The sequence below is a fragment of the Xyrauchen texanus genome, chromosome 1, assembly GCF_025860055.1.
Source record: "Xyrauchen texanus isolate HMW12.3.18 chromosome 1, RBS_HiC_50CHRs, whole genome shotgun sequence".
NCBI classification, from domain to species: Eukaryota; Metazoa; Chordata; class Actinopteri; order Cypriniformes; family Catostomidae; genus Xyrauchen; species Xyrauchen texanus.
In genome coordinates, this window is record NC_068276.1 from 6,994,398 (window position 1) to 7,013,171 (window position 18,774).

At 36.6% G+C, this 18,774-nt stretch overlaps 1 protein-coding gene across 1 annotated transcript; it reads left to right on the forward strand.

Moving 5' to 3' along the window:
- Positions 1-121: 121 nt before the first annotated feature.
- LOC127649647 (shootin-1-like) lies at positions 122-18,557 on the forward strand. Its single transcript, XM_052134884.1, has 17 exons — positions 122-231; positions 572-627; positions 1,332-1,392; positions 1,674-1,768; positions 2,065-2,245; positions 2,362-2,459; positions 4,164-4,245; positions 4,337-4,431; positions 10,175-10,321; positions 10,567-10,720; positions 14,596-14,761; positions 14,876-14,934; positions 15,094-15,194; positions 16,209-16,238; positions 16,493-16,546; positions 17,547-17,700; positions 18,193-18,557. The coding sequence occupies exons 1-17, from the start codon at positions 198-200 to the stop codon at positions 18,339-18,341; spliced, it is 1,716 nt and encodes a 571-aa protein (XP_051990844.1). The 5' UTR covers positions 122-197; the 3' UTR covers positions 18,342-18,557.
- Positions 18,558-18,774: the final 217 nt, after the last annotated feature.

The window sequence follows — 18,774 nt, forward strand, 5'->3', positions numbered from 1 at the left end:
TTTTTAGTTCAGATAGTCACAAAGCTCAAATCAAAATGGATTTCAATGTTCGTAACAAAGTGGGAAGCATTTGAACCAGGGCTGTAAGATAAATGCACTTTCAGTTCTCCATACAGTGTGCATTGTCACAGAGATAGTGACAGAGACAGAGAGGACATGAGCACAACGTTTCTTGGTTTTCACTGAGTCTGAAAATAATGTGGAATCTTGGATCAGATACCAGAATCTCAGGTTGGATACAATAACTTCGTTTCTTTCTGTAAAAATTGCCTTGATTATCTAAACTGCTAAAATTGTGCATCGTGAAGTTACGTGCACTTACACTACTATAGGCAAAGGTTTGGGCACGCCTACTCGTTCTTTATTGTTACTTAATAATAAAGTACAAAAATAGCACAACAGTGTATTAACACAAATGGGAGTATGGGAAGTGTGCAAACTTTTCCTTAGGAATGTAGTTCCGAATATTTTGTTTTCCATTTTTTTTTTCCAGCTGCCATTTAGTAATAATGTAAATCTAGTTTATGACACAGATAAACAACCCAAAAACTTTTAACTTTTGCTGAAACAGAGGAGGAGGAGGAGGAGGAGAACACCTTATCCTCAGAAGATGAAAGAGACTTTCAGGTATGTAATAGAACATCTCTGCTAAAATAATTCAGAGAATGCTGTGATCAGTACTAGTGTACTGCTCTAAACTGTGCAGTATACATTGTCTACAGCTTACTATTTTTCGAAAGTAGAAAACTCATGTAAATATGGTTTTCTTGCTTTGTCAGATGTTTTAATTAAGCTGATTTTTGGGAGTTACCAGCATATTGGTGTGCATGTAAACGCATTCTTTGACACTTTATGTTGATTTCAGGCACATTAAAACATTTCTGTGAGCTTGAGCTTATGTAGCCTATGCTGGGGTTCAAGCCCCAGCACCACCAATATGCCACTGTGAGCAAGGCCCTATCTGCTCCAGAGGCACCGTATCATGGCTGATCCTGTCCCTTAGCTAAGATATGCGAAAAAAGTATTTCACTGTATACTGTATGTGCATATGTATAATGTGTTTATTAAAATAAAGGCTTCTTCTATTTTACAATGCTCACTATTTGGCTAGTATGGATGTATGTTGCTCTTTTTCGTGTTGTTTTAACTGCATATCAATGAGTATGATGCATTTTGTAATGGCTTATTAATGACTTATTTTTCATTAATGAAGCCCTTTATAAACCCTTAACAAAGGGAACATTAATGTAAGGTGCAACCGATCTGTGTCTTATTTATCTGAATTTATATAAAAAAAATATATATTTATCATTGTATAATCTGCTATACAGTGTGAGATACTGGAGAAAGAGAGAGATGATGCAAATGAAAAGCTATCGAGGATGGAGAAGGGTGAGTCATCATTGGCATTGCAAAAAACTTGAATATGCGAAGTATCACATAAGTCTCAACATAAAAGACATTCAAAAAAGATTCTAGTCTTCTGAGACCTCAACTTTCATTGAGTATATCTTATTGAAAAAATGTTTAAGGCAGAAACCTTGACATAACTCTGTGCAGCATAAAACATTTGAAGTGTCAGGGAACATGTTCAATTTTGTTCAGATGTGAACTGTTTTAAACATAATGTTCCTTTGTAGACTCAGTGTCCCTTTATATAACTTGTTATATAGCCTCTTCTCAACTGCTCAAGGAACTGGATGTGTTGGAGATGCAGTTTCAGATCGAACGTTCCTGCAGGGAGACCGCAGAGGCCTTTGCATTGAAAGTACTAACACTTCCCTATTCTCACATGTGAAACAGCCTTACATTTGAACTCTTGATTATTTCACATCCCCTATGTCAGTTATAGAGTAGGCAGCATGATGTTTCAGATGTGAAAAACATTTTTTCTCTTTGGTGCCTCTAGTGGAACAGAAATTACACACTTTACCTTTGAGTTTTACACCTTGATGTTGTTTGTATTGTTATAATAATGTGAAGGGAAAAAAAAGAATAATGTAAGAGTGTCCTTACGCCACATCATTTACATTACAGCAAACTTTGCGACCTTTAAACCCACAGGTAACAAAAGATTTCAAGGCATTAAAGAGGAAAAGCCAAGCCATATTTCCTCTGATTCCTGACATTCCGGAAAACCTCTCTGTCCTGAACCTGGATCCTGAAGCTCATGATGGATATGAGTCGAGCCCTAAGGAAGATAGCAGTGAAGATCTGCTTCTGATGAGTCAAAATCAAATTAGAGGTGAGACTATATAAGCAATTAAAGATGAACATTCCCATAAAACTATCCAAGAATAGACCGGGTGTGGACAATAATATTTTGGCTCAATTTCTTTCTCCAATCTGTTGTAATTGCAGAGCTACAGTCATCTGTTGACCGATTACTTGGGGAGAAAATTCAACTCTGTGAACAGGTCGATCTCCTTAAGAAAGAGAAAGAAGATCTGAAGGAAAAGGTATAGTGGCTTAGTGCACTCAGGACTTAATCTTTTTTAGGCAAGTTAAGGGTAACCTGGGACATTATTTGCATTTTAGTGTGACCCAAATATATTAGACGAACAAATTGCATGACAACCAAGTTAGAATATGTGAGGGGTAATGCACAGTGAACTAGTCGTTGTCGCAAATTTTAACACAGCTCTCTGGAAAACCTGATTCTAATCGCTCAATGACGCCATCTAGCTGTCTGATATTGCTCAGTAACAACTGCACGTCCACATATCAGACCACTCATCTGAGTATTGTGAGCCATCGTTCCTGCTTCTCGGATTACTGTGCGATCTCTACCATTAAGCTTATAAAATTATTTCAACTCAAATACATTTTTCATGTGCATTTATTTATTTGGCTAGTAGTCTTGTAATAAAATGCATAATGAGCAGTCAGACTTCATTCATTTCAAAATAAGCCAGGCAGGGAGATTTGCACCCTGATGCGGAACATTTATAACATGGCTATTGACTAAATAATTAAATCAGTAACACTTTACATAAATGTAACCTTTTTTGAGGGTTTATAAAGGGGTTGTTAATGATTAATAAGTATTTTACAAATGTATAAATCTTTGATTTTCAGTTTCATTGTGACTTTAATTACTTTCCAAATAGTGAGCATTTAACATTCATGCTATGAATGCTTAATAAATACACTTATTCGTACTGTATTAATAATAATAAAAAAAATACCATAATTCATGATTTATTTCACAATGCAGCAAAAATAGACTACTATAGTGAGAATATAACAAGGGATTATGTAATTAGCTGCAGTCCGCTTTGTGTTTATACTGTATTGATTACTGTAATTGACCCATTGTGTTGTCACTGTCCTTGTCACGTTGATGTCAAGAGAATTGTACTACTCTAGGTGGTGTCATAACTTACCAAGACATACCAAGACATAAGTTTCTAATGTTCAATAAGTGTTATTAAGCATTTATAACATGTGATGTAAACTCTCTCACTATTTGTCAAGAATTGCATGAAAGTCACCCTTGTTGTTAATGTTGTTGTTATTACTGCATGTTAATAATTTATAATTTAAAAATATTATTAGACATTTATAAACCACTTTACCTTTAAATGAACAAAGGTAACATTAATGTAAAATGTTACCATAAAAAAATAAAAATAATGGAAATTATATATTCATTTGAAATTATTTTATTATGTAATGTGTGTGTGTGTGTGTGTGTGTGTGTGTGTGTGTGTGTGTGTGTGTGTGTGTGTGTGTGAGTTTAAAATATATAGAATTATAATTAGAGCATGGAATGATAAACAAGAGATATGAAACTAGCACAGCTATCTAGAAAATCGCTTGCCAGGGACAACAGTCAGTTATAGAGTTTTGTGGTCACTAGACAAAAATATTTGACAACACAATGACGCGATTGACCCAAACCTATATATTTATGTATGTTGATTCCAAATTATGATCGTAATATATTTTACACTGACGGATAATGCTGCATTCTGACAAAGCGCTAGTACCTTATTTTACATGCACAAAACAAAAATGTTGGTCAATAATGAGTCTTTGGAATGTCATATATGGGTTGATTTATTTTCTTTTTAAAGCATATGAAAATTTCATTTCATTTTAAAAGTATATTTATTTGTGAATTTCATAAAACTAAAATGTTAATCTGTTACATTTTTAAGCTGATGCTGGAGGTTGGGGAGAAGGAGGACCTCCTTATGAAGCTCAGTAAGCAGAGCAGAACTGTGAATAAAATGAAGAGAGGTGAGAGATGATCAGACGTCTTACTGTACTGATGAGCTCACATACATAACAGAATTACAGTGGGTTTTTGTGTGTGTGTGTGTGTTTGCAGTGTCCCAACTTGTTACAGAGGAGTTTGTAGAGATGTCTCAAAAGCTTGAAATGGAGCAAGGACTCAGAGAACACGCTGAAGTGTTTGCACACCAGGTACTCTTTAAATCAGGGATGAAAGACTCCAGAAGGGTGGAGAGACAGGTCAGGGCCTTGGCCTAGCACTAGGGCCCTGTTTACACCTGGTATTAAGATGCATTTTTGGTGATCCGATCACATGTGGTCCGCCGAGACGCATTGCTGTTTTCTCCTGGTAATACCATGCATCTCAGATGTGTCTCTGTTGACCACTTGTGTTCAAAGTGAGGGTCTTTGATTTCATGATGAAATAAATCAATAATTATGTCAGAGTGTTACTGCCTGATATTAAAGCGCAACAAAATCATAAAAAAGACAAAGAAAGCGCTAAATAATGGCACGCTGTTTCTCCCAGATGCAGCTGAAAAATTACCTAAGCACAAATGCAACATTTCGAGCAGAATTCGCAGTTATTTTTGTTCTGACCTGTGCTTCAGATGTGTGTGCTTGTCATCTGTGTCCTTGCATGTTGATATCAGACACACTGAAGAAGATCTGTGAAGTTCTTGTCCTTGCATATACAGTAAATTCACTTTTCAAATTTTCAGATTGGAAAGGTTTTTCATTTTAAAACCTCTCGTAACTGGCAATGTTTAAACTCTTTTTAGCACTGTGGTTGATTGACAGGTGAGGAGTGATACTTCACTGCTGTCCGGGACACATCAGGATGGATAAGCATTTCACACCTAAAATACAATTGCGTCACATGGGTTTTTGACTGCCTCCATTTGTGGTTTCAGTGATCCGATCACAAAAACGTTTTTCCACTTGTATTTAGGACTGACCACTTGTGAACAGGTCACCAAAAACACATATTAAAGGGATAGTTCACCCAAGGCTCACCCTCATGACATCCATAATGTATATGACTTTCTTCTGCTGAACACAAATGAAGATTTATAGAAGAATATTTAAGCTCTGTAGGTCCATAAATTGCAAGTGAATAGTGACCAAAACTTTGAAGGTCCAAAAAAGGACATAAAGGGAGCATTAAATAAATCCTTACGACACCAGTAGTTTAATACATGTCTTCAGAAGTGATATGATAGGTGTGGGTGAGAAACAGATCAAAATGTAAGTCCTTTTTTACTTCTTTTATTTTTGGTGATTCACGTTCTTTGTGCATATCGCCACCTACTGGGCATGAATTCTAAATTCTGGCCACCATTCACTTACATTGAATGGACCTACAGAGCTGAGAAATTGATTTTGTGTTCAGCAGAAGAAAGAAAGTCATAAACATCTGGGATGGCATGAGAGTTAATGATGAGAGAATTTTCATTTTTGGGTGTATTATTCCTTTATGGGAAGTGACAGCATTGATCAATGATGAAAACACATGTTTAATATATACATATACTGTATATTAAGACAAAAGGATTTTTCATTGCTCTGTTTATAATACAATAGTAGTTCATAGTTTCAAGCTATTAAAAAAGGACAAAAAACACATTTAAATCATAAAAGTAGTTCAGTAGAGTAGCGACTTGGAAGATTTTAGGTGAATAATACATTTTGGTTTGTTTCTAACACAAATCTATTGTATTGTTTCAGAAGTCAGATGGACTACTTTTATATGTCCAGCTAGCACATAAACACATATATTAAAAGAGATGCCCCATCGACATCCATCCTACCCACCCTGAGAACTAAAGCGCACAGCTGATTTATCTTTTGGTTACACGAACAATCAAAAGGATCCAAATCCCTAGTTTGCACGTGCACTCTAAAACATCGAGCTATACTAATAATGCAGGTTTAAATCTTGCTTATAAAATTGGCAGATGACAAGACTCTGTCTGAATAAATAAATAGACAGTAAATTGGAGGAAGTTTAGCATGTTCCATTTTGGTCAAGTATGTTTAATAGCTATGAGAGATCTAGTCGTGAGCTGATCAATTCACACTTGTGACTATGAACCTGCATTGGTGAAACAAATTTGAAACAAAGACACGTTGACCATGCCAGCTGACCCTGTTAACCCTAGTAGGTTTAGCATTCATTCACTCTAAATGAACATATGAGCATAAAAAGCGGCATTCCTCTTTGCATCCCACATCTTTTCCTGCAGTAATTAGCGCCCATCAAGGTGGCAGTTTGAAACTCTGTGGCACTTTAAACCCCTGTCCTTGTTTGGACACTTCCTATCTGCCATCTCTGTTGTTGCCTTTGTGCATATTGTCCCTAATTTCCAGACACGGACATAATAGAGGTCCCTACAGGGGGCCTTCACCTGAAAGGGACCCCCGATGATTCACACCACTTAGTCTCATTCTGAATGCGCAGCCACACATCACACAGCTTGAATGACATTCTTTATTGCCACCCTTTCTATTTGTCTGTTTTCCCACTGTTTTGAAAACATTAATCGTTTCTTGTTCAGTGTTTTTTCTAGTCACAGAGGGTCTAATGATGGACTACATCATCGTACAAAGAGGTGCTCCCGTTTACTTAGCAAGCACATGCACTTTTCCCTGTAATTGCGCTGGGTTGGTGGCTAAGGGCCACGGCTCTCAGGATAGAATGAAAGTGCGGTGAATGGAGGTGAGAAGTGAAATTCCAAACAGACCTACGCAAGACGAACATTCACTTCCCTTTCCTGTTCACTGTTTCTCCATTTTAACTAGTGAGCTTCTCGTTCTCTGAAATTTCAGGGACGTAATGGATTGTTTGTATGATTTTCCCAAATCAAGGTAACATTGGCTACATTCATACAGCAAATAAATGTGGTACAAATCTGCTTTTTACCTTCACATGGGTCAATGTTTTTCTTCTTTTTTTTTTTTGACCAGATCTATTTGTCTATTAAAAAAAACACATAAAAAATGCAGTTCACAAAAAAAATTACTGTACTTGAATACACCTCAGCAGTGCTCCTGCAGCTGTACGGCCGTATACACTGTGCATACCTTGAGAACTCCAACTAACCTGAAGAAAAATGTTCTCTAAGAATATTTCAGCAAAAATGACATGTGTCCCCGTACTGATGTTGTCTGTTTAAAAGAACCAGCGATGCCTGATTTGCAAATGAATCGTTCTTTTGGGTCAGTTCTTTTCAGTGAATTGGCTGAACAGTCTTGCAAAACGGTCTGAATCGATTAGTGATTCATCCAGTTAATTCGAACTGCTCTCTAATGGAATCATTTGGAGCGGTTTCTCACTGGATTACGTTAATATATACCTACAATCAACCGAAACAGAAGACTAACTTCGAAAAACTTCAGCTAGTTCAGTGTCATGTGAATAAGGGGCTGTTCAAGCCAAATGTGTGTTTGTGTCCGCTCATTCTTTTTCAATCGTTTACCATATAAACATTCATAGATGTGTGTCTTTTGACAACTGTGTCACCTTTCACTGTGTTTTTGCATCTCTCACAGAAGAAAGCATTTTTAGATGCATGTTAAAAAGTTTAAAAGAACTTCAAATGTATACTTTTTGAGACACCTGTGTTCTGCTCTATTCGATGTGGTGTCTTGCTTTTTCATGTGATAATACGTTTGTTGTGAATGGTTACTGTAAGAAATTATTTAGTAGCCAATAGTTACATGAATGCTACACATACTTGAGAGAAAGAAAATGCTTCTATTAAAGTCACCAGATCTGAATATTTAGGTGTTTTTGCCACAAAAAAAAATATATATATATTTAAATCAACAACCCTAGTTCAAAGTCATTTTGACATTTTTTGGACAAAGTAGTAGTTTGGAATATAAAAAAAATATTCCAAACTTTTGTCCACCAGTGTGTGTGGACACACACTGGTGGCCAAAGGTTTGGAATAATGTACAGATTTTGCTCTTATGGAAAGAAATTGGTACTTTAGTTCACCAAAGTGGCATTCAACTGATCACAATATATAGTCAGGACCTTAATAACATGAAAAATTACTATTACAATTTGAAAAACAGTTCAGAACTTCTTAAACTACTTCAAAGAGTTCTCCTAAAGAAATCGTCCACGTGCAGCAATGACAGCTTTGCAGATCCTTGACATTCTAGCTGTCAGTTTGTAAAGATACTCAGGTGACATTTCACCCCACACTTCCTGTAGCACTTGCCATAGATGTGGCTGTCTTGTTGGGCACTTCTCACACATCTTACAGTCTAGCTGATCACACAAAAGCTCAATGGGGTTTAGATCCATAAAACTCTTTTCCAATTATCTGTTGTCCAATGTCTGTTTCTTTGCCCACTCAAACGTTTTCTTTTTTATTTTCTATTTAAAAAGTGTCTTTTTCTTTGCAATTCTTCCCATAAGGCCTGCAGCCCTGAGTCTTCTCTTTACTGTTGTACATAAAACTGATGTTGAGCAGTTTTGTTTAGTTTTACATCTGGCCTTCCACATCTCTGTCCTTGTTAGAGGCAGTTGTCCTTTGTCTTTGAAGACAGTATTGTACACCTTTGTATTAAATCTGTAGTTTTTTTGGCAATTTCAAATATCGTATAGCCTTCGTTTCTCAAAACAATGATTGACTGAAGAGTTTCTAGAGAAAGTTGTTTCTTTTTTGTCATTTTTGACGGAATATTGATCTTAAGACATGCCAGTCTATTGCATACTGTCAAAAACAAACACAAAGACAATATTAAGCTTCATTTAATAAACCAAATACCTTTCAGCTGTGTTTAATATAATGGCAAGTGATTTTCTAGTACCAAATTAGCAATTTATCATGAATACTCAAGGATAAGATGTTGGAGTGATGACTGCTGGAAATGGGGCCTGTCTAGATTTTATCAAATTACTTTTTCAAATAGTGATGGTGCTGTTTATTACATCAGTGATGTCCTGACTATACTTTGTGATCGGTTGAATGCCACTTTGGTGAATTAAAGAACCAATTTCCTTCTGAAACTGCAAAATCTGTACATTATTACAAACCCTGAATGTCTGTTAGTGTACATTCACAGACACACACACACACACACACACACACACACACACACACACACACACACACACACACATACATGTTGGTCTACCTATCATTATGAGGACTTTCCATAGACATAATGATTTTTATACTGTACAAACTATAGATTCTATCCTCTAAACCTAACACAACCCCTAAACCTAACCCTCACAAAAAACTTTCTGCATTTTTACATTTTCAATAAAACATTGTTTAATATGTTTTTAAGCTATTTAAATTATGGGGACACTAGAAATGTCCTCATAAACCACATTTATAGCATAATGCCCTTGTAATTACCAGTTTGTAACCTAAAAAATTGTCCTCGTAAACCACAAAACATGCCCACACACACACACACACACACACACACACACAGTTTATATACAGTATATCAACCAAATAAAAGCCATGTAGCCATTATGTTGCCATGTGACAAGAGAAAAAATGCATGTTACTTGACAGCTTGACAAATGAGTTCAACTAGATTTTTAAGATTTTATCACGTCGGATAACCTTATTTTTCAGTGACCTAGATCTCAGTTTTTTGGATGACAGTATGAACAGCAAAAGTCACAATGAATCTTGATATTTCTAATCCCCATCTGGTTTACTTTTTTACGCAGAAACAAATTGGATACGTATTGCAGTTTATTTCAAAGTGGCTTTTGCAGTGTGAACAGCACTGCAAAAAATTCTGAACATCAGAATTCATGCCATTTTTGCTTCACTCTAACTCAACACTTGTAATTACAGTATATAAAGTGTTACATAGAGAGGAGTAAAAATGTATTTGTTTGACACATTGATGAATGTGGTCTCAAATGTTGTGACTTGATTGAATCCTATAGATACTAGTGAAACAGAGGGAAACCCAGAGACAGAGTATGGCCATTATACAGAGTGCAGAGACTGAGAAACAACTACAACAAGCTCTGAATCAGGTGGCGGACATCAGCAGATCTCTGGAAGAGATAAGACTCTGTTACCAAAACCAGGTGAGCATGTCTGTGTATCCATCCAAGATAACATCAACTTAATCTGATATGTTAAACTGATGCAAGTGTGACCAGCAAGTTGAAAATCCAACTCATTATATTTCCCGATCCAGTTCTTTCCATAATTTCCTCTATTTTTTTTTTTTTTTTTTACTGTTCCTAAAAAAAAAACTTATATAAAACTTTCAACAGAAAAAAGCAAAAAAGTACTTTGTGAATCTTTCTTCTAATATTGCACAATGTAGATGAAGCAGTCACAGACAGTGACTGAGGAGCTTAACGCTTTGTCAGATCTGGAGTCAGTAAGAACAAAACTGGAGATCAGTGAGAAAGAGAAGAGCAACATAGAGACTCAGCTGAGAGACTCGCAACAATCTGTTACTGCACTTCAGGAGGAAAGTAAGTTTATTAAATGTATCGTAAATGATGGTAAATCTTCACATAAAGGCTCCCTTAGTTAAGGGTTCAAAAAGAGGTTCAGTAATGCTTTATAAATCATAGATATTCAGTTATAACATCTTGAATATAAAGGGTTACTTTCATACATATCTGTAGTTGCCAAAAAGAGAGCAATTTAATTTACATTTAATATAAAAAAAAAATAAGAAATGCTTAATAAATAAACTTTTTACATATTAATAAAAAACAGAAAATTCCATGATTTATATTACAATCCCACAAAAGAGTATTAAAAGATTGGATTATGTCATTGTGCTACAGACCGCTTTGTGTTTATAATATTAACTCTAGGATCTTGACTTGTTTGTGTTGTTACATTTCTTATCACATTGATGTCAAAAGAGTGCTGACCCACTTACCTAGACCTAGTTGCCAAAAGGTCCTCTGCAAAAATAATGTTTGTCTTAATGCTCAGTCACAGCATATATTGTATCATAAAGCCTGATTAAACAAAACTGAACTATATTTATATAGGTTTCCAATACGGCAACTCCTTATTATATGCTTAAAATGTGTCCACTTAAAGGGATAGTACACCCAAACATGATATTCCAGGTGTGTATGACTTTCTTTCTTCACCAGAACACATTTGAAGAAAATTTGAAAAATATCTTAGCTCAGTGGGTCCTTAAAATGCAAGTGGATGGTGATCCGAATTTTTAAGCTCCAAAAAGAACAGATATTCAGCTTAAACATCATCCATACGACTCTAGCATTTAAATTAATGTCTTCTAAAGGGACACAATCACTTTTGGTGGGAAAAAGATACATATTTATATAAATCATTGCTTTTGGGCAGCAACAGCATGCGCGTGTGACATAATTGCATTGGCACGCGAGACATGCATGGAAGAGCAGCGCTGTTTACAATTGAGTTGGAGGAAGGCTATGCAGAAGCTTTGTTTGGTTTTGGTTTAGATCTGTATTTGTATCTGTTTCTTTACTCACAATGGTGTGTTTGTGTGCTTATCCTGGATATCTCAAATGAGTGGTGAACAGGCAACACCAGTATGTCAAAGACCGTGTGAACTCCACCCTCTCCTGAAGCTTACGGAAGCTTGGATTATTGTTAAAATGTACTTATATTTGTAACGTTTTTGCACCAAAAGTGATCGTGTCACTTTTGAAGACATTCATTTAACCACCGGAGTCATGTGGATGAAGTTTAGGCTGACTGTCTGTGATTTTTGGAGCTTCAAAATTCAGATCACCATCAACTTGCATTTTATGGACCTACTGAGCTGAGATATTTTTCTTACATTTACATTTACATTTATGCATTTGGCAGACGCTTTTATCCAAAGCGACTTACAGTGCATTATTACAGGGACAATTCCCCTGGAGCAACCTGGATTTAAGTACCTTGCTCAAGGACACAATAGTGGTGGCTGTGGATATCAAACCATTAACCTTCTGATTACCAGTTATGTGCTTTAGCCCACTACACCACCACCAGTCCCACTTTTTCAAATGTGTTCTAGTAAAAAAAGAAAGTCATACACACCCGGAATATCATGAGGGAAAGTAAGATTATCCAGAACTATCCCTTTAAAAGTAAATTTGTATAGGTAAGTAATGTTAAGTATTATTAAGCATTTATAACCTGTGTGGTCACATGGCTTACATTTTGGCAGGTAATGCATGAAAGTCACCCTTTTTATGCATGGTGTTATAACTGCTTATTAATGATTTATTATACATTTATAAATTAACTTATTAGTCATTAAGGAACCCCTTTATTACCCCTTAGCAAAGGGAATATTAATGTACAGTGTGACATCAGTTATTTAGGCTAATTATTAAGGATGTTAAATTTCATTAATTACCTAATATTTCATGACATGGCCCACCGGAATTATCTAAATTATCAGTGACAGCAAATGGAGACTTATACCATCTGTTTCTTAGATTTTACTCTTGACAAAAATGTATCTCACTAATGTCTCCTCTTGAATTTCAGTAGATATCTCAACATGTCTAAAAATGTTCTCAGATTTGCCAAAACTGTCTTCAAGCAAAAGTCAGAGATTTTAACATGAACTTGAAAAATTATTACGTCTCTGGCTATAGAATAGCAACCTCCAAGCAATAAATTTTTCCTCTGGTGTATTATAGTGCTATATACTGTATATGTCTAAACAGTCAACGACCACTTTAATAGGTACATCTGTAAATCTACTTCTTTCGATTATCTAATCAGCCAATCATGTGGCAGCAGTGTAATGTATAAAATCATTCAGATACGGGTCAGGAGCTTCAGTTAATTTTCACATCAACCATCACAATAGGTCAAAAATGTGATCTCAGTTATTTGGACTGTGGCATGATTGTTGGTGCCAGACAGGCTGGTTTGAGGATTCTCTAACTGCTGATCTCCTGTGATTTTTTCTACAGTTTCTAGAGTGTAAAAAAACCCAAAGTGGTGCCAAAAACAAAAAACATCCAGCAAGCCACTGGTCTGTGGGCGAAAACACCTTGTTAATGACAGAGGTCAGAGGAGAATTGCCAGACTGGTCCAAGCTGACAGGAAGGTGACAGTAACCCAAATAACCACACATTACAACAGTTCTATGCAGAAAGCATTTCTTAACATACAGCACGAACATTGAGGTAGATGGGCTACAGTGGCAGAAGACCCCCCGGGTAGCACTACTGTCAGCTTAGAAAAGGAAAAAGAGGCTGGAGTGGGCACAGGCTCACCAAAACTGGACAGTAGACAATTGGAAAAACATCGCCTGGTCAGACAAATCTGGATTTCTACTGATGTACACAAATGGTAGGCCCACTGCAGCCTCCGTTTTCTGTTCTTGGCTGACAGAAGTGGAACCCAATGTGGTCTCCTGCTGTTGTAGCCCGTCTGCCTCAAGGTTTGTGCCTTCTGAGATGCTATTCTGCTCACTATAAATGTACAGAGGGGTTATCTGAGTTACCGTAGACGTTCTGTCAGCTCGAACCAGTCTGACTATTCTCCGTTGACCTCTGTCATCAACAAGGCATTTTCGTCCAAAGTACTGCAGCTCACTGGATTTTTATTTGTTTTGGCACCATTCTGAGTGAACTCTAGAGACTGTTGTGCGTGAAAATCCCTGGAGATCAGCAGTTACTGAAATACTCAAACCAGCCCATCTGGCACCAACAATCATGCCAGAGTCTAAATCACTGAGATCCGATCGTTCCCCATTCTGATGGTTAATATGAACATTAACTGAATCTCCTGACCCATGTCTGCATGATTTTATACATTACACTGTTGCCACATGATTGGCTGATTAGATAATTGTATGGATAAGTAGATGTACAGGTGTACCTAATAAAGTGGCCAGTGAGTGTATATTTATATAAATATACACTCACTGGCCACTTTATTAGGTATGTGTGTGTGTGTGTGTGTGTGTGTGTGTGTGTGTGTGTGTGTGTGTGTGTGTGTGTGTGTGTGTGGATTTGTTCTTGACAGCTGGACAAGCACAATACATCATAATACACAAAACATCTCGAACATCTATTTTTTAACTTGACACAGCATCCTAAAAACACTACATTTATGACACTGAAACCATAGAGATGCTCCAAAACCATCAAGAGAAGATAAAGATGCTTGTTCAATGATATGTGAAAAAAACAAAACAATATATTGACCTCTAAATCCACTTTGTGTAGTGTCTAATCAATGCTTTACTCACTTGGGGGGTCTTATTCAACAGTAATGAAATATGTAATTAATTTGGCTAGTTTGATTCAAATCTTACTGGATTTACAGCCCTAAAAGAAATGTTTTATTTATTTTATTTTAATTGACATGTTTGTTTGACAACAAGTCAAGCAGTTTCAGGACAGATTGAGAGAGATGGAGGAATGTCCTTCTCTCAAATCTGACCAACCAAAAGATGAGAGTGAAAATTCAGCTGCTGCACCGTCACCGCCACCACCACCTCCTCCTCCTCCTCCGCCTCCTCCTCCTCTTCCACCATCAACTGACACTGAGTGAGAATACAACATGTTTTTTAACACCTTTCAATGTCAAGTTGTTCAAACACACAAAAACATTGCATACAGTATCAAAGTGCATTTTAAAAACACATTTGTTTGTATATTTAGCCCATTGAAGGCCTTGAGGACCAGAAAGAAAGGTGCCGACAACTCCACTGAAACTGCGGGTAAGAGACCTTATGTCCACCTTGATAAAAAAATAAAACATGAAGATAGTATCACAGGGAAATTATAGTATAATTTTACTCAGATTTAAAGTTGAAGTTAAATCGAAGAATTAATGTGCTGCGCTTCTTCAACGAATGTTGTCTTGATGTTGCTCACAGAACCCAAAATTTCACAACATATGAAAGCCAGAGCTGTGGATGAAATGATGGAGAGAATCAAGAAAGGCATTATTCTTAAACCTATTCTCAAACCACAACAGGTGCGTCTCTAACTTAAATTACTTAAGTTTACCTGCTGTTGCTGAGGACTGGGGTGCATCAAGGCTCCGTCCTATGACCTCTTTCATTATATGAGTGACAATAATTGCAATGTGCAAAGGACATAAATTAGAATCTGCAAACCACATACTAGGCTACTGACAATGCAGAGGGATATTTCCAAAGCAATACACATTTGGAAGGTGTGACTCATCTCAGGTCAGTCTCGGGTAATAAGGAAGCAGGTACCATTTTTTTATTGTGGCTTTTCAGCGCACACACCAACATACTCAAACTCAGTTGCTCAATAGTCGTTAACATCAAATAATTTTCTTCAACGTAAACTATCTCAGTGTCATTGTGGTACCTCAGTCCCTCTATCCCCAACTGCGGCTCTCGCTGCTCTTTATCTCTCTTCACTGTAATACAAAACAGCTGTTAGAGATAATTCCCCCAGGTGTCAATTCTTACTCGCAGATGTCTCACAGATGTCGCTTGGCCACGTCCACCTTCCCACAGTAGGATAATCTTAAGCCTAGATATGACTTTGAAAGGTGCATTCTGCATTTTTTTGCTAACTGCTAAACGTTTAAAGCTTTTTTAAAACTTGTTCACTCACACGAAGTCAAGACTCTATTTATCAGTTTTAGAGAAAAAGCTGCTTTATCTATAAATGTTGCTGGGCATGGATTTCCAAAATCTAGGATGGCAGGGGACTACCCATTCTTTTTTATGAGTAAAGCGCTACATGTTTTATTAGGTTTAAGTTTAGCGAAAGGGTTGGGTTATAATTTCTCTGACCAATCAGGTACTGTAGCACTTTTTTGATGAATTTGACTGAATCACCCAATCAGGTATCACTTTCCTCATGGATATTAATGGCTCTTCCCCAGCCATCAACGTTTCGGATATTCACGTGTTGGCCAGACATCGTGAGTGCCACAATGTTGAGATGGCAATGTGGACTCCTAACTATGATATGACTAGAAACTATTTGACATTTGGTTTTATTTCAGGCTGGATCAGATGATGAAAATGCATGGAAGGTTAGTAGTACTACATCATTTTGTGTAGTCTCTTCACAATTACACATTATTGTGCTCTGTCAAACCTTTACTGTATGTTTTCTAGCAACTGACATGTGCTCCAGGACATTTCCCCATACTGTGTATATACATTGCTTGAACATGTGTTGTTCATAGATGATATGTTCATAGAGTAACAGCTCAAAAATAATTAACTATTTTTAATACTATCGGTACTCAGGCATTGAGCACTCTTTCTACATACTTTATAACAGGAGAAGAGATCTGAGAACAGGAAATCAGCTGTGTTGGAATTGCAGGGGATGCTGGTAAAACAAGATCTCTTACACTAAACATGGCTAAATGACTTCCCATCCATCATGTAGCCAATGACAGGCTGTTTTTCAGACTATAACTTTTAAGAAGGTCAACCCCATAAAGTATCCCTATGTTATTATACATATGTTTTAAATATATAGTGATATAGTGGATATAGTGTGAAAGTTTGTTTCCACCTTATGAAAATTTACTGAGTGTGTGATATACAGTACACTCATCAATTAAATTCATATTAACACATCAAGTTGCCACATTTCTTGGCAACTGTAGACAACCTTCAGTTAGGCTAATAATCTTTTCTGAGGCCAGAAAGTGGCCTCTTGTGGCTTATTACTTTAATTTAAAGGGATAGTTCACCCCAAAAAAATGACAATTCTCCCACCCTCCTGGCATTTCAGATCTGACTTTTTTCATCTGCTGAACACAAATTAAGATTTTTAGGAGAATATTTCAGCTCTGTAGGTCCTCACAAAGCAAGTGAATGGGTGCCAACATTTTTAAGCTCTAAAATGTACATAAAGTGAGCATAAAAGTAATCCATATGACTCCAGTGGTTAAATCCATGTTCTCAGACAGAATATGATAGGTGTGGGTGAGAAACAGATCAATATTTAAGTAATTTTTTATCATAAATACTCCCTGGCCAGTTGGGGGCGATATGCACAAAGAATGTGAATCACCAAAAACAGAGAAAAAAAAGGAGAAAGTGAATTGAAGGAAAAATAACATAAATATTGATCTGGAGTCATATAGATTACTTTTATTTTGCCCTTACGTGGGTTTTGGAGCTTCAAAATGTTGGCACCCATTCACTTGCATTGTATGGACCTACAGAGCTGAGATATTTTTCTAAAAATCTTAATTTGTCTTCAGCAGATAAAAGAAAGTCATACACATCTGGGATGGCATGAAGGTGAGTAAATGATAAAATAGATAGTTTTCATTTTTGGGTGAACTAACCCTCTAACCTTATTGGTTGGTTCACTTCAGGAGTCCGTTAGGAGGCCTGGCCCTCGGAGGGTGGAATCAAAAAAACGGTTCAGCCGTAATGTTGGAGAGGCGGAGCTTCAGATGGTGCTCCAGAGAAGGAGGCGAGCCATGGGCGATGAAAATGGGATGCCACCTGCTCCATCAAATCCCAAAGGTTACCATTTATTTGTAGATTACTTTTCAAAATAAAATAAAAAACAACCAAATAACATTTATTTAGGAAATAAAATAATAGTGATTTTTATTGCTTAAAAAATTTTTTTAAAAAATATGCCAATGAAACAAAACAGACATTATTAAGAAACACTCTCACACATCATGTCTTAATATCAATTGCAATTTAATTTCTTAAGTTAGTTTATCTTATTTCAAAGATTACTTTTACAGTAAAACAAGGCAAATACACTGATTAAGAATTGGATTTTGGAAGTGATATCAGCTAGTAGTTTGAGGGGGAAAAATACCCTTTGCAGTATTTATCAGGATCAGATATACTAGTCAAGTACTTTAGAAGAAATACATCCTTTTCAGAGGAACTGAAAGCTGCCTCCTCATTTATCGTTTGGTTATGAATGACTGTGCAAGCTATAACACAGAACACATCCAATTAAATGTAAACTTTGAGTGAATATTTCCTCACTTACAGATTCACCTGTAGCAGTGTCAGCCACAAGTTCTTCGCCCTGGGTGGGGGAGAGTGGAAGCGCCCCTGTCCTCCGGAGACTTCAGCAGAACCGTGAGAAGAGAATCTCTCGCATAAAGGCTTCCGAGTCCATTATATGGGAAGACAAGTGATGTTTCAGGGTTCTTTCAGTGTGACCTTTTGCGATGTTGAACTACATGTAAGTACGACTTAGAAACCAATTTCGTTCTCCCCGATGCCTCTTGGAATCTGTTTAGAGTTAAATGTCACAAGGCTAAATAAAACTTTAACCCTGTTAACTTGTAGCTGTTCAAAACTGTGATAAAAAACCAAGGACCCAAGCATTCACAACTGCATTATGAAAGAAATAAAAGACATTCTTTCTATGGATACTTAGTATGTCTCTTCTTTGCTCTCAGTCTGTGTGTCGTGTTGTGTTGGAGATTCTTGCTTTAAGGTATGAATTCTTCCATTAAAAGACTTGTAGTATGAATGCGTGACTTGCAGAAGTATTCAGACTCTTAACCAATTCTCTCAGTTTGTTGAATTATAAATTCTACATTGATATTTTCAAAGCGCTGAAAT